This window comes from Lolium perenne, chromosome 5 (genome assembly GCF_019359855.2).
Source record: "Lolium perenne isolate Kyuss_39 chromosome 5, Kyuss_2.0, whole genome shotgun sequence".
NCBI classification, from domain to species: domain Eukaryota; kingdom Viridiplantae; phylum Streptophyta; class Magnoliopsida; order Poales; family Poaceae; genus Lolium; species Lolium perenne.
Window position 1 is genome coordinate 224,476,073 of NC_067248.2, and position 12,749 is coordinate 224,488,821.

Below are 12,749 nucleotides of genomic sequence, written 5' to 3' on the forward strand. Positions count from 1 at the left end.
TCTTGTGGCCTTCGGGTACCTTTAGCTGTTTCTCCTTAAGTAAAAGGTCGAAAATTTGCTCAGCTTTGGTAACGTCGAAGTCGAACCCTCTGGGAGGTCCTTGTGGCTTAACCCACTTGCACAACACGGGGTTTGGCCCCCGAGTCCATTCAGCCACTGCTACCTCCTGATCTCCCGCAGAGCTCTCGTCTTCGTCTGCCTCAACCAGGACCACTGCGCGCTTGAATTTATCCTGGTATACATCTGGGTGACGCTGTTCATATGCCGACAGCTTCTGCACCATGTGCGCCAGTGAAGGGTAATCTGCTTGGGAGGCCACGTCCTTGATCGGTGATGCAAGACCCACCACCGCCAACTCGACTGCTTCTTTCTCAGTCAAACGAGCCGAATAGCATCGGTTTCTAACGGTCCTGAAGCGCTGGATGAATTCTGACACTGTTTCCCCGCGCCTCTGTCGTACTTGCGCCAAATCGGCTATGCCGGCCTCGGAAGCTTCTGAGTGATACTGTATGTGGAATTGCTCTTCCAACTGCTTCCAAGTCCGGATGGAGTCTGGTGGTAGTGAGGTGTACCATCCGAAAGCCGATCCAGTGAGGGACTATGCGAAGAACCTTACGCGCAGCTCATCTGATGCTGAGATCATGCCCAGCTGTGCCAAATATCGGCTCACATGCTCGATGGGGCTGGAACCATCTGATCCGTTGAACTTGGAGAAGTCCGGGAGCCGATACTTAGGTGGTAGTGGGATCAATTCGTACTCGTTGGGGTACGGCTTGGAATAGCCGATTGTCCTCCTTTTCGGCACCATGCCGAACTGGTCTCTCAAGATGGTACTGATTTGATCCACGGTGCTGGCTGCCGGGGTGAACCCTGAAGATTCGCCGGGGTGGCATACTTAGCCAGCCATGCTTGCTTTTCCAGCTCTGAGCCAACTGCAGGAGTTGTGCTCTGGAGGTTTGTCGGAGTGGCATACTTAGCTAGCCACGTCTGCTTCTCAAGATCTGTTCCTGAAGCTCCTCATGTTGTTCCAGAAGTCCCTGCTGTTGCAGTCTGGTTTGTGAGTGCCCAGTTACTGCAGTCTGGCACGTATGTGCACGTGTATCCATGAGGGATCTCCTTAGGCGCCTCATGCAAGAATTGGTAATCACTAGGATCACCCCCGATCTTGTAGACGACGTATGCCGGTGAATCCGGCACTTCCGGCGCTGCCAGCGCAAATGGCAACGGTGGACGGGACTGGAGTGGTATCTCTCCTCGGTGAGTCCCGAGAGCCGGTCCTGACGGAGAGTACTGATGGCTCATGATCTCCTGGATCACCCGAAGAGCGACACGCTCCAGAGTGTTCACCAGGCTCTCAGAATGGCGGTGCAACGAGTGAGCCACCATGAAGTTGATCTCCTGCCGTAGGGACGTGGTGCGTTCTTCTGACGGGGTGGACAGGTCCACTCCATCGAGCGCGCCTTCAGGGTTGAACCCTTTCCACCTGATGCCATGCGAGCGGGTTCTGTGAAAAGAGCCGATGAGGTCGGCCTCGAGGAGTGCTTTGACCTCGTCGTACTTCTTCTTAAGCTCCTCAGTTAGGTCGTCGTACGTGACTGGCGTGCCTTCCGCCATCTCAGATGTAGACGGCGATGGGGTTGTTGTCGAAGATGCGTCCCACCGGGCGTGCCAGAATGTGTTGGCGTCAGAAACCCACCGGCGAGCAGCAACGGGCAACACAGTAGAGCCGGGAACAACTCAGGGCTGCGGCTGGCCCTGGTCCCTCTGAGCGACGGCCCGCAAGTCTTCTGGAACGCACGCGCCGATGCTGGTGCAAGGGCGTGCCACCTGACCGTATACCTGGCCAGGAAGGTGATGGATGATGCCTCGCTTAGTTTCCTGCAGGGCAAACACGTAAACATTAAATACGAGCCTCGATCGGCTCTCAGGTTATCCTGTGAATCGGCTCAAAGAGCCGATCCACCCATGATTCGTACGAGGTGCACGAATATATGGTGGTCCTGCTTGATCGGAATAAAGCTAAAACGACCTACGACGATTTGGGGTCTTCACCGCATAATCGGATCATCCTACTCACGATTGGGCCTCGCGGGCACGCACGGTGATCGTAAGCCGATCCTAGACAAGGCCTAAAAACCAACACGAGGTTGATCCCCGGAACATCCTGTCTAGGGCTAGCGAACTACACCCTACGCGTCGCTGGATCCTCCAACCCTTTGTAAGGCCTAACTATTGCAGATATTAAACTAACCCTTGCAGAAACAAGGGGCAACCGTAACGGATCGGATCTACTGAATAACGATCAAGCGGGGTGCCGCCCCTACACCTGAGATAGGTGTAAGGGCGGCTAGACGCGTAAGGGTTGCACTACGATAGCATGTAATATGAAGAACAATGCTAACCCTAACACGTCTAAGATAACTACGTTGCTCGCCATCAAAAAGGCTTCAGTACGAGCAACGCATGGTAACGAGCAAACTTGTACTGCCTAGATCGCGAGAAGCGATCTAGGCAGCATGATGCTTACCCGGAAGAAACCCTCGAGTCGGGGGAGTTGGCGATGCGCCGAGATTTGTTTGTGTTGAACGATGGTTGTTGTTTATTCCGTAAACCTAGATACATATTTATAGTCCGTAGACTTTCTAACGTGGGAAAAGTCCCAACCGGGCACGGGCCCAACTCTAACCAACCGACACGTATCCTAATATGTTACAGATACAAGGGCAAATTAGCCCAAACTTGGTACACAAGGCCGATTCACGTATATTCCTCAATGTATAATCTTCAAGCCCATCTTGATCGCGGCCCACCTCTGACTTGGTCAAATTCCGGTGATAACAAAGTTATACATCTTTAGTATTATAGGAGATTTGGCGGTGTTTCATACGCAAATCTTTCTTCGTTTTTCTCACGAACCATACATGTGGGCATTTTCTCACATCTAAGAAAATTCAAGAAACAAACTTTATTTACCAAAAAACTTTTCTATCCTAGATTTGATAAGATTTAGATGAAACATTTAAACATACTTGTCCAAAATAAAATCCACTATAAAATCAATACGAGTCAGATTAAGGAAGTCCAACTAAATAAAATAGAGAGGCATGCTAATTAATATCAGTTGTAGTTGTTGAATATAAGTATAGTGCCTAGTTTCTTTCCACCAGATCGGTTTTTTGGAAAAACTTGGCTAGTGCATCAATTATATATGTTATCAGAGCCAAGAGATCTCAAGTTCGAGACCCTGCTCACGCACTATAAAAAAAAAGATTATGCAGCCTACACTGAACCCATATTAAGGACTAAAATAGCCTCGACGTGTGGGGGGTGTTAAATATAAATATGTTGCATAGCCTATTTCCATCAGTTTGGACTTTTGGTTCAATTTGCTAGTGCATCAATCTTACTATATGGTATCAGAGCCAAGAGGTCTGAAGTTCAAGACCTTGCTCCCACAGTTTTAAAAACAAAAAGAAAAAAAATTATACGACCTACCCCGCTAAGAACTAAAATAGGCTAGACATGGGGGGTGTTGAATATAAATATACTTCCTAGTCTCTTCCATCAGTTCAAACTTTTGTTGGCTAGTGCAGCAATCTTTCATGGTATCAGAGTCAAGAGGTCTCAAGTTCAAGACACTGCTTACACATGAGTGTTCAATATAAATACACTGCCTAGTCTCTTTCCATCACTTCTGATATTTAGTTTTATTGGCTAGTGCAGCAATTTTTCAGTAGTTTCCTTTTATTATCTTCTATTTTGCTTGAACATTAGTACTCCCTCCATTTTTGTATACAGGTTCACAAGGTCCCATGCATGCTAACTAATTCTGGTTTTAGTTTTCATTGATCACACACCTTTTCGGTTATTCGATTAATTCATGTCATGTTGTAGGACATAACAAGTAAGTACATGTTGGTGTTTCTCTGAAATTTATGGGTGTATCAATTAGGTTGATCGCGAAAAATTCTTCTTTTTGAAAATCACTCACAAGTTAGTGGTGGAACAAAATCATGGTATTCACTACGGGAAAATAAGTCTTTGCCGTGCAACTATTTGCACGACAAAGGGGCCTATATGCACGGCAAAGGCTTTGCCGTGCGTCATCCACGACAATGTCATCGACGGCAAAGGTTTCTTTGTCATGCGCCTCGCCATCGTTGCTCGGCAAAGGCTTTACCGTGCGACGTCGCACGGCAAAGGTCGCTTCTTTGCCGTGTACCAAACATGTTTTATCTAAAAAAAAGGGCTCCATGGATGGTCTGAGATTCAAACCTAGGATGCAGAGTAGGGAAAGCGTGCAACCTTGCCACTAGGCTAAGTGTTCGTTTGTTGATAACTATATCACGCCACATCTTTTGAGCTGAGAAGAAATCTAGTTTTACATCTTTGCCGTGCGCTTACACGGCAAAGGCTTGCTTTTTCGTGCGTTTGTTAAAAACACCTAGGCAAAGACTTGATTTGCCGTGCGTTTATTAAAAACACTAGGCAAAGCCATGCACGGCGATGCCTTTTGTGCTTTGCCGTGTGCCAGCGCCTTTGCCGTGCATCCTATCTTTGCCGTGCGCTGTGTTGGTCCTTTGCCGTGCAACTTTCTTTGTCGTGCGCTCTCTTCCGTCGTTGTCGTGAATCATATCTTTACCGTGCGCTCGTGTCTGTGTTTACCATGGCCAAAATCTTTGCCGTGCGTTTTTCTACGTGCGCACGGTAAAGAAATCTTTGTCGTGCAGCTTTCAACGTGCGTATGTACCATCAGTTGCACCTACAGACACATAGATGAAATTTCGTCCCCAATAAGGAACCCCTAACTAATTCTGGTTTTAGTTTTCTATGATCACACACCTTTTCGGTTATTCGATTAATTCATGTCATGTCATAGGCCATAACAAGTAAGTACATGTTGGTGTTTCTCTGAAATTTTTGGGTGTATCAATTAGTTTGATCGCGAAAAAATCTTCTTTTTGAAAATCACCCACAAGTTAGTGGTGGAACAAAATCATGGTATATTGATCATTTGAGATAACATATGTATATGCCCTTATGGATGCAGGTGTGACAATATTAGGGTACCATCTATCTTCTTTACTTCAACAAAATAAAATAATTTTTCTGATGATATCATCATTTTATACTAAGAGTTATTTCAATTTTTTGGTAAAGAGTACTCTAATATTGACCTACTTGCATCTCTATGTAGTGCTGGAAGGAACATTCCTAGCCAACATCGAAAAATAAATGACGTATGTTACTGTTTCTCTTCTTGCTTACTCTGCATGCACTAACTATATTCTGCCGTAAATACTCGCACCCGGCCGTCGGCTCATCACGCACGCACCCTATAATAACCCCTCGCCAAGACGCCAACCACCACGCCACACCACCTGCGTACACACAGCTGCATCGCTAGCCAAGCCTGGGGCAAGCTAGAAGCGCAGGCCACCTAGCTTTGCCTAGCTCGCGGGGCTGCCTGCCATGGAGAACCCGTACACGACCTTCCTTAAGAACTACCAACACCACCGCCACTACTTCCCCGTCACGGCGCCGGCTCCAACGCCGACGCCGGCGCCTCCACTGCTCTCCGCATACTCCAACCCTTTCTTCTCCCGGCCGACTCCTGCCCCGCCGTCTTCGCCTCCGCTCCGGGAGGCCCTACCCCTACTCTCTCTCGCCCCCGCTTCCCGCAGGTCGCGAGAGCATGGGCACGGCCAGGACTCCGGTGTCGACGGCGGAGACGACGAGGAGGGGGGTCAGGTGACAGCCCCCTCCTCGAGCAGTAGCCACCACAACCACCACCAGCGAGAGGGGCGACGGCTCTTCACGGACCTGAACTCTAAGGCGGCCGATGACGCGATGGACGTGGAGGCGGGCGGTGGCAGCGGCGAAGCTGGGGACGTGACGGTGGCGCTCCACATCGGTCTGCCGAGCACCGGTGCCGCCGCTGACCTCATCTCCGGGATCTCGGTGGCAAGAACGGCTGCTGCTGCGGCGAGGGAGGAGGAGGACGAAGACGACGACGGCGGGGGCGTCAGCGGCGACGCGGATGGCGAGGCGGCCGTTGTGCCGCTAGGGTTCGCGTCGACGCCGATCGGTCGGCTGAACAAGGGGCAGTACTGGATCCCGACGCCGTCGCAGATCCTCATCGGCCCGACGCAGTTCTCTTGCCCCGTCTGCTTCAAAACCTTCAACCGATACAACAACATGCAGGTGAGCGCGCAAGCCACATCATAATCCTAGGTAGTAGATGTTGCTGCTGTTCTAGGCTTCTAGCTTCCTATTTATGTGTCTTGAACACCGTTTCTTCTGATTTCCCTCGTCTTGATTCAACTAAATTAACAAAGTGATTAAATCTATAGAAAATAAATATGATCCACAAACTGGGCGGGGTGGGTTTATTTTTACCAAGCACTTTCAATTCGTGCATAGTTTAACCAATTATATATAGGAAGTGTTCTTCTTTTTGTGCATGTGTTGGGTGGGTGTCAATAATCTTGGAACTCCTGTTGGATGGATCCTATAATTGGAATTACCTAACAATAAATGCAATAGCTAGCAGCGGGTTTGGTTAAATAAAGTTCTACTAGTCCACTACCTACTACACAGTTGTGTGAAACAAGAGTTCAAAACTTGAACGAACAATACGACTCATTGGGTGTAATTGCCCGGGAGTTCTTTTGCCGGGAATAAAGCTAGCTAGAGCATTGCATCACGTCGAATTCGTTACACCTGTTGGCCCCATATATTAACGTATGCTGCGTTCTTATCTTCGTCCTGCCAATAAGAACCTGAATTTATGAATCGACGTACACCTTGCATATCGACATCCACCTACCACTGTTGAACGCCTATATATGTACATGCATAGTTTTTGTACCGCAGTACATATCTTATCCGAACAAATTTATCTTATGCAACTAGTCAAATTTATCCTTTCGAAAATTAATTGATGGTATCCTTCTTTTCAAATATGTTCATTTGAAATATTTGATTTTCACTAGCTACTACTCCTAGATCTCATTTTCTTGAAATGTTTCCCTTGCCGGCTCTCCATCTTTAACTTCGTCTATGGTCGAATTAAGCAAGTTATTGTCGATCGTTGCAAGTTCTTCTTCCGTTGGTGTCTCTGGATTAGCTGCTCGTGTGTGCGTGTGAAAGAGAAGGTAGTATACATGATAGGAACCAGATAGATAGATGCGCGTACACGTGCTCGTGTCTCTGGTCGGTCTCTGGCCGGAGATTAAGCTGAGGATCGAGATGCACAGTACGTAGCTGCCTTTTCGTGTGATTGAACAAGACATACATGGCCGGTCAGGAGGAGCCATGCATGCAACTTTTGAACTTTCGTGCTTTTCTGGGAGGGTGCTAGCTTTTCGAAGCGCTGCTCTTTGGAAATGCTTGCATGCATGGCATTCATGAAAGAGGTGGCATGGTGGTGGATGACACTGTGGAGATCCTAGTGAAGATCTATGTATGTACTTAGGTCATTTAGATGTATCTTAGACTAGTCATAGTGGAGAGTGACATACCGAGTAGAGTAGTAACATGCACATATCAATACTCTATGTTATTACCTCTATACTGGGTAGTAACACATGTGTGGTATCATGCAAGATCATATTTATTAGGTTGTAGACTCATCTTGTCTTAGAAAGTGTGATGTTACAGTAACATAGTTAGAGCATGTCTAACAGACCCCTTAAAAGGCCCAACCCCGTAACCACCGATATACGGGGTAGAGCTCTACCCGGCCGTCTAGCAGACCCCGTAAATCAGGCCTCTGTCTCGAATTTTTCAGTTTCGGCTACGGGGCGGCTTCTCGCCCCCTACTTGTGCGGGGCGGGAGGGGGAATACAGGGCCAACCCCACACCCGTGGCGAGCTGAAATTTCAGCAGATAGCAACTGCTTCTGCGCATAACCTCGCTGGAATCCGGCCAAATTCCAGTGAGCTGCGGTCGAGGGTGGCGGCACGGGGGCTATGGATGGCGGCGCGCGAGACTGGGGCGGCGGCAGCGCGGCGCGTGGGCTGGAGTGGGCGGCGGCCATGGCGGGCGTCCGGAGCGGGAGTGGCCGGCGTGGGGGCGGCCGGAGCGGGCGCAGCTAGGGCCGTCGGCGGCCGGAGCGGGAGCTAGCGCAGCCGGCGGGCGCGGCCGTGGAGGGCGGCGGCCGGAGCTCACGCGCGGTCGTGGCGGGCGGGGGCGGGCCTTCGTGGGCCGGCGGCAGGGGGCGGCCTGGGCAGGGCCGGGGTAGAGGCTGTGGCTCAAGGAGGAAGAAGAGGGAAAAAATTAATTTGGCATATTCTGGGAATATTCTCTTTTACAGTTTAGGCATACGGGGTCTGCTAGCTCGGACGAGTTTTCGGCCGGTTAAAATCGAATGCAGGCCTGTACTCACGTTATATAGGGAAGAAATTGAAGGGATCTGTTAGACATGCTCTTAGTTACCACCTAAGTCTCTTTCTTCGTTTATTGTCATGTTAATGTACTGTAATGTGTGATGTTCCTACTTATGTTACTCCTACTATGAGTAGTTCCAATCAGCATCACGCAGACACCGAGACAGTAACACACACATGGCATTGAAATAAATATATTGCCTAACCCCTTTTCATCGGTTTGGACTTCAGACTATTGGTTGAGTTGGGTAGTTCTCAATTCTAGACGGTATTAGAGCCAAGAGCCCCCAGTTTCAAGATTGTGCTCACACGGTACTAATACTCCCTCCGTTCCATGAACATATCCTAACTTTGTCTATATATAGTTACTATTTAGTGTCTAAATACATTCATAATTTAATAAAGTTAAGACATATTTTATGAGATGGAGGGAGTAATAAAGATTAGGCGACCTACATGCATGCAGTGGCGGATCCACCATCATCCCTGCTGTGTGGGCTTGCCGGCGGCGCGATGCCTTATAACACATTGATTTTCTATAGATATTCACCAAAAAAAACTAGCATCATAGGTTTGTTTGTGCAGGCTTCTAGAAATTGGTAGGTCCGCCACTACATGTATGAACCCACGTGCTAAAGACTAAAAGCCTAAACATTAGAGGAATGTTAAAATAAATATATTGCCTAACCTTTTTTTATAAGTTCGAACTATTAATTGCATTGGCTAGTGCATCATTTCTACAGACATGATCATGCAGCTGGTGTTTGATCTGATAGATGCAAAGGCTGTCGTGCTGCGGCTTCTGCCTTTTAGTACGCCAATTATCTGAGGTTTGATCTGATCGATCACACAGCCCACTCATGCAATCCTGATCAGTTTCCTGACTCCAGAGGACTCCTGGTCGAGCACTAATCCAGCATGTTATACGAGCTTTTCTTGATCAGTTTCACACCTGATATGAAGCGAGCTAAGCGCTAAGGATTTGCTACACCCCTCTCAATCAATTTGTTGTCACAGCTTTCAGGAACTGCGAGATATCTGTAGCTTACCACTGCATACTGTCCCTGACAGTTCCACTGTGCACGAAACGGACAGGCACCACAAACACACACGTACACTCATCTCCTTCCAAGGAAACAAGACAGGCACGCAAGAGAGCAAGTGGCTCCACCTGGTAGAGCCCTCACTCTCGAAAGACATCTGCGCTAGCTCATGCGACTTCTCCGGTTTCACCGACTGACTGCCACTGCATCTGTATCTGCATCTGCATGAGGAAAGTCTCTGAGCTACAGATTGATCATGAGACCAAGCTAGCTCAGCCTCTGGCCATAAGCAACCAACGGCGCCAACATACATAGAGTACGTACCTCGAAATGAGCAACGCATTAAACGCTGCATGCAGACGAATAGAGCTAGCAAGAATTTCATTTTGACCTCCCGCATGGACAATCTGGTTTTCAAATGGATGGAGACCTTAATTTCAACCCTTGATTCAAAGGTAAGGAGTACGGACCTGTTTGGATGGATTGAAGGATTTTTGTTCCTGAAGAAGGCCATTTGAATCGAAGGATTGACACGAAGAAGATTCCTCTAGATTGCATTCCTACAACTTTAGTACAAAAATAAAGCATCCAGTCCAAAAAAAAATCACAATATCGCGCGAGATCGAGTTGTCTATTCCTGCAATTTTCCAATTTTAATTTAGCTAAATGACTAAGCATGCAGTTTTTTGCAGCACTCTTTTTGGGCACTTGCAATCATGTCAAATTTATGTGTTTTTTCTACCTGTCATTTGAACAGGCCTAATGAAAACACAACATATGATCATGATTTAAGCATGCACTGTTTTCTAGTACCAATAAAGAAATGCACAGGTTTATTGTGTCTAAGTTTTCTCTGAACGTTAGTTACAGTTACATTATGTTTTCATATATACATGTATATTTTCTACATTGTATAAGTGGTTTCATGTGTATTTGCCACATGTAGATGTACTATATACTGTAATTTCCATTTCCTTTGGTTCATAGGTGTCTGCATGAAAAATATATTTCAGAATGTTAAAAAAAAATCTGAATGTGTACATCTGGACATTCACATGTTAAGTTTTTTTGGAAAATAATATTTTTTTGGCTTGTGTAAAAAGACAAAAAATATCATGTGAAAAGCTATTTTGAAGCACCGAAAATTTATCGTTTTAATTTAGGCCACAATAAAGTATTTTTCGCGAAATATTGTGTGCAAACATTCAATATCTGGGTGGTGTATACCTGAATATTTTTTGATAATTTGCAACATTCTGAAATTCGTTTTTTGGGCAGTGGGTGCTGGAGTTTCGATTACTAACTTAGCCTACAAGTTCTGACTTGACCAATATATGAGCAGTATAGTAAAGAAGCCCTTGTCGATTTGTTAAGTATGTGTGCGCGTGCTCTACATGCAGATGCACATGTGGGGCCACGGGTCCCAGTACCGGAAGGGCCCGGAGTCGCTGCGCGGCATCCAGCCGACGGCGATGCTGCGGCTGCCGTGCTACTGCTGCGCGCCGGGTTGCCGGAACAACGTCGACCACCCACGCGCCAAGCCGCTCAAGGATTTCCGCACCCTGCAGACGCACTACAAGCGCAAGCATGGCCTCAAGCCCTTTCTCTGCCGCCGGTGCGGCAAGGCCTTCGCCGTCAAGGGCGACTGGCGCACGCACGAGAAGAACTGCGGCAAGCTCTGGTACTGCCTCTGCGGCTCCGAGTTCAAGCACAAGCGCTCCCTCAAGGACCACGCGAGGGCGTTCGGGCATGGACACGGTGCGCTCGGTGGCGGCGGCCTCGACGACGACGACGACTGCGCCGTCTCCGACGTCGAGCACGACGGTGGTGCCGCCAGGTCACTCTGAGTATCGTTCACGGGATGCCCGGAAAGGTCTGCGTGCACGTCCGAACTATGCAGTAGTGTATACACGTCCAAAACTTGCACTGTACACAAACTCAAGCTCACGAGCGCTCTTGGATTTGGTTGCTTCTTCTGTTCTTCTCTTGCTATTCTACTTGTTCCCGATCCTTTATCTTGTAGTTCTCCGCTTGTATATTAGGTAGGGTGAGATCTCAATCTATCGATCATGGAAATGTGTCAAGATTTTATTAACATTTCACTTGATTCTGAAATCTCAGCTAGTAACGAACCAATAATGCTGAGTCTACGGACGGATTGCTACGGAAAGTTTCTTACGCCGGCCCTTGTTTCTCTAGGCTAAATTCTCATGGACCCACAACCATCAGTCTACCCAATTGATTAATGCCAGGGAGGCATACGTAAGTGAATTCCGTAACTTTCATCCGTAAGTGTAGCATTACTGGTAACGAACTAGAGCATGTGTTTTTTTTTCATCGAAACGAGGTGTTATTTGCAGGCTGTAGCCTCTGTCGGTTTATACATATGCCAACAAAGAAGAGTAATTGGTCATTGCAAGAAGTTATACACTGCATATGACCTCTTCGGCTTATATGCATATATATTGTAACGTTCCATATGATCTGCATAGTGGCACCGATGCAATAATATTAAGTCCACATTGGCACATTCCTTTGTCGTCTGCTCACTTTTCCAAACTATTTTGGGGCTCACGTCCCTAAAACTATTTGGTGGCTGTCACCAGATACTTTAGCACCCAACAACTGCGGGGGGGGGCGCTTTCATTTGATATTGTGAGACTAACATAGGTATTAACATGCATGCCACTAGTCTATGTTATTTTTCACTATGGATTATCTTTGGAGAGTTAAGTAATTATTCAATACATTTCCAAATATGAGACATTTATTTTGCACGGTCTGTGATGCACGCTTTTGACCACTAATATATACCTAATAACATGGTTTGGGAATGTATGAATGGGAAATGTTACATTTGTCTTGCAAAAAAACCATCTCATATATTTTTATGCTAATTTTGTATACATATGAGAAGTACACATCATAGTCAAAGTTGTAAATTGTTGACCATCAAAAATCAAGGGGCTTTACATTTTAGGACGTACAGAGTACAAAGTAACTTCGACGGATTCTATAACCCATATACCGCTACATAAATATTCACAAAATAGTGAGAAATACGTATATTCAGGATTTTCATGAAGTTTATACACTAAATTTTGGTTACATGTGCAAAACATAACGTGACATGTTTATTTCCAGTTTTGCACTAATCACAAATAGCCACATATTCTTACAATCATTTACTTGCATATAATTCATACAATGACTTAATCATATGCATGATTATTTGGCCATCACCAACACAAAGCTATTTCAAGAGATGCTTATAAAATAAAGTGATCTTTAGTTAATCGATCATTGGTGCCTATTT

At 46.7% G+C, this 12,749-nt stretch overlaps 1 protein-coding gene across 1 annotated transcript; it reads left to right on the plus strand.

The window, feature by feature from the left end:
• The first annotated feature begins 5,373 nt into the window (after window positions 1-5,373).
• Window positions 5,374-11,535, plus strand: LOC127302074 (zinc finger protein WIP5). The gene is made up of 2 exons (XM_051332421.1): window positions 5,374-6,204; window positions 10,834-11,535. The coding sequence occupies exons 1-2, from the start codon at window positions 5,473-5,475 to the stop codon at window positions 11,278-11,280; spliced, it is 1,179 nt and encodes a 392-aa protein (XP_051188381.1). The 5' UTR covers window positions 5,374-5,472; the 3' UTR covers window positions 11,281-11,535.
• The last annotated feature ends 1,214 nt before the right edge of the window (window positions 11,536-12,749 follow it).

Bases quoted from the DNA above. Each gene is read 5' to 3' on its own strand.
- LOC127302074 (XM_051332421.1), top strand. From the start codon at position 5,473: ATGGAGAACCCGTACACGACCTTCCTTAAGAACTACCAACACCACCGC. The intron at 6,205-10,833 runs GTGAGCGCGCAA...CTCTACATGCAG, and splicing joins ACCGATACAACAACATGCAG to ATGCACATGTGGGGCCACGG.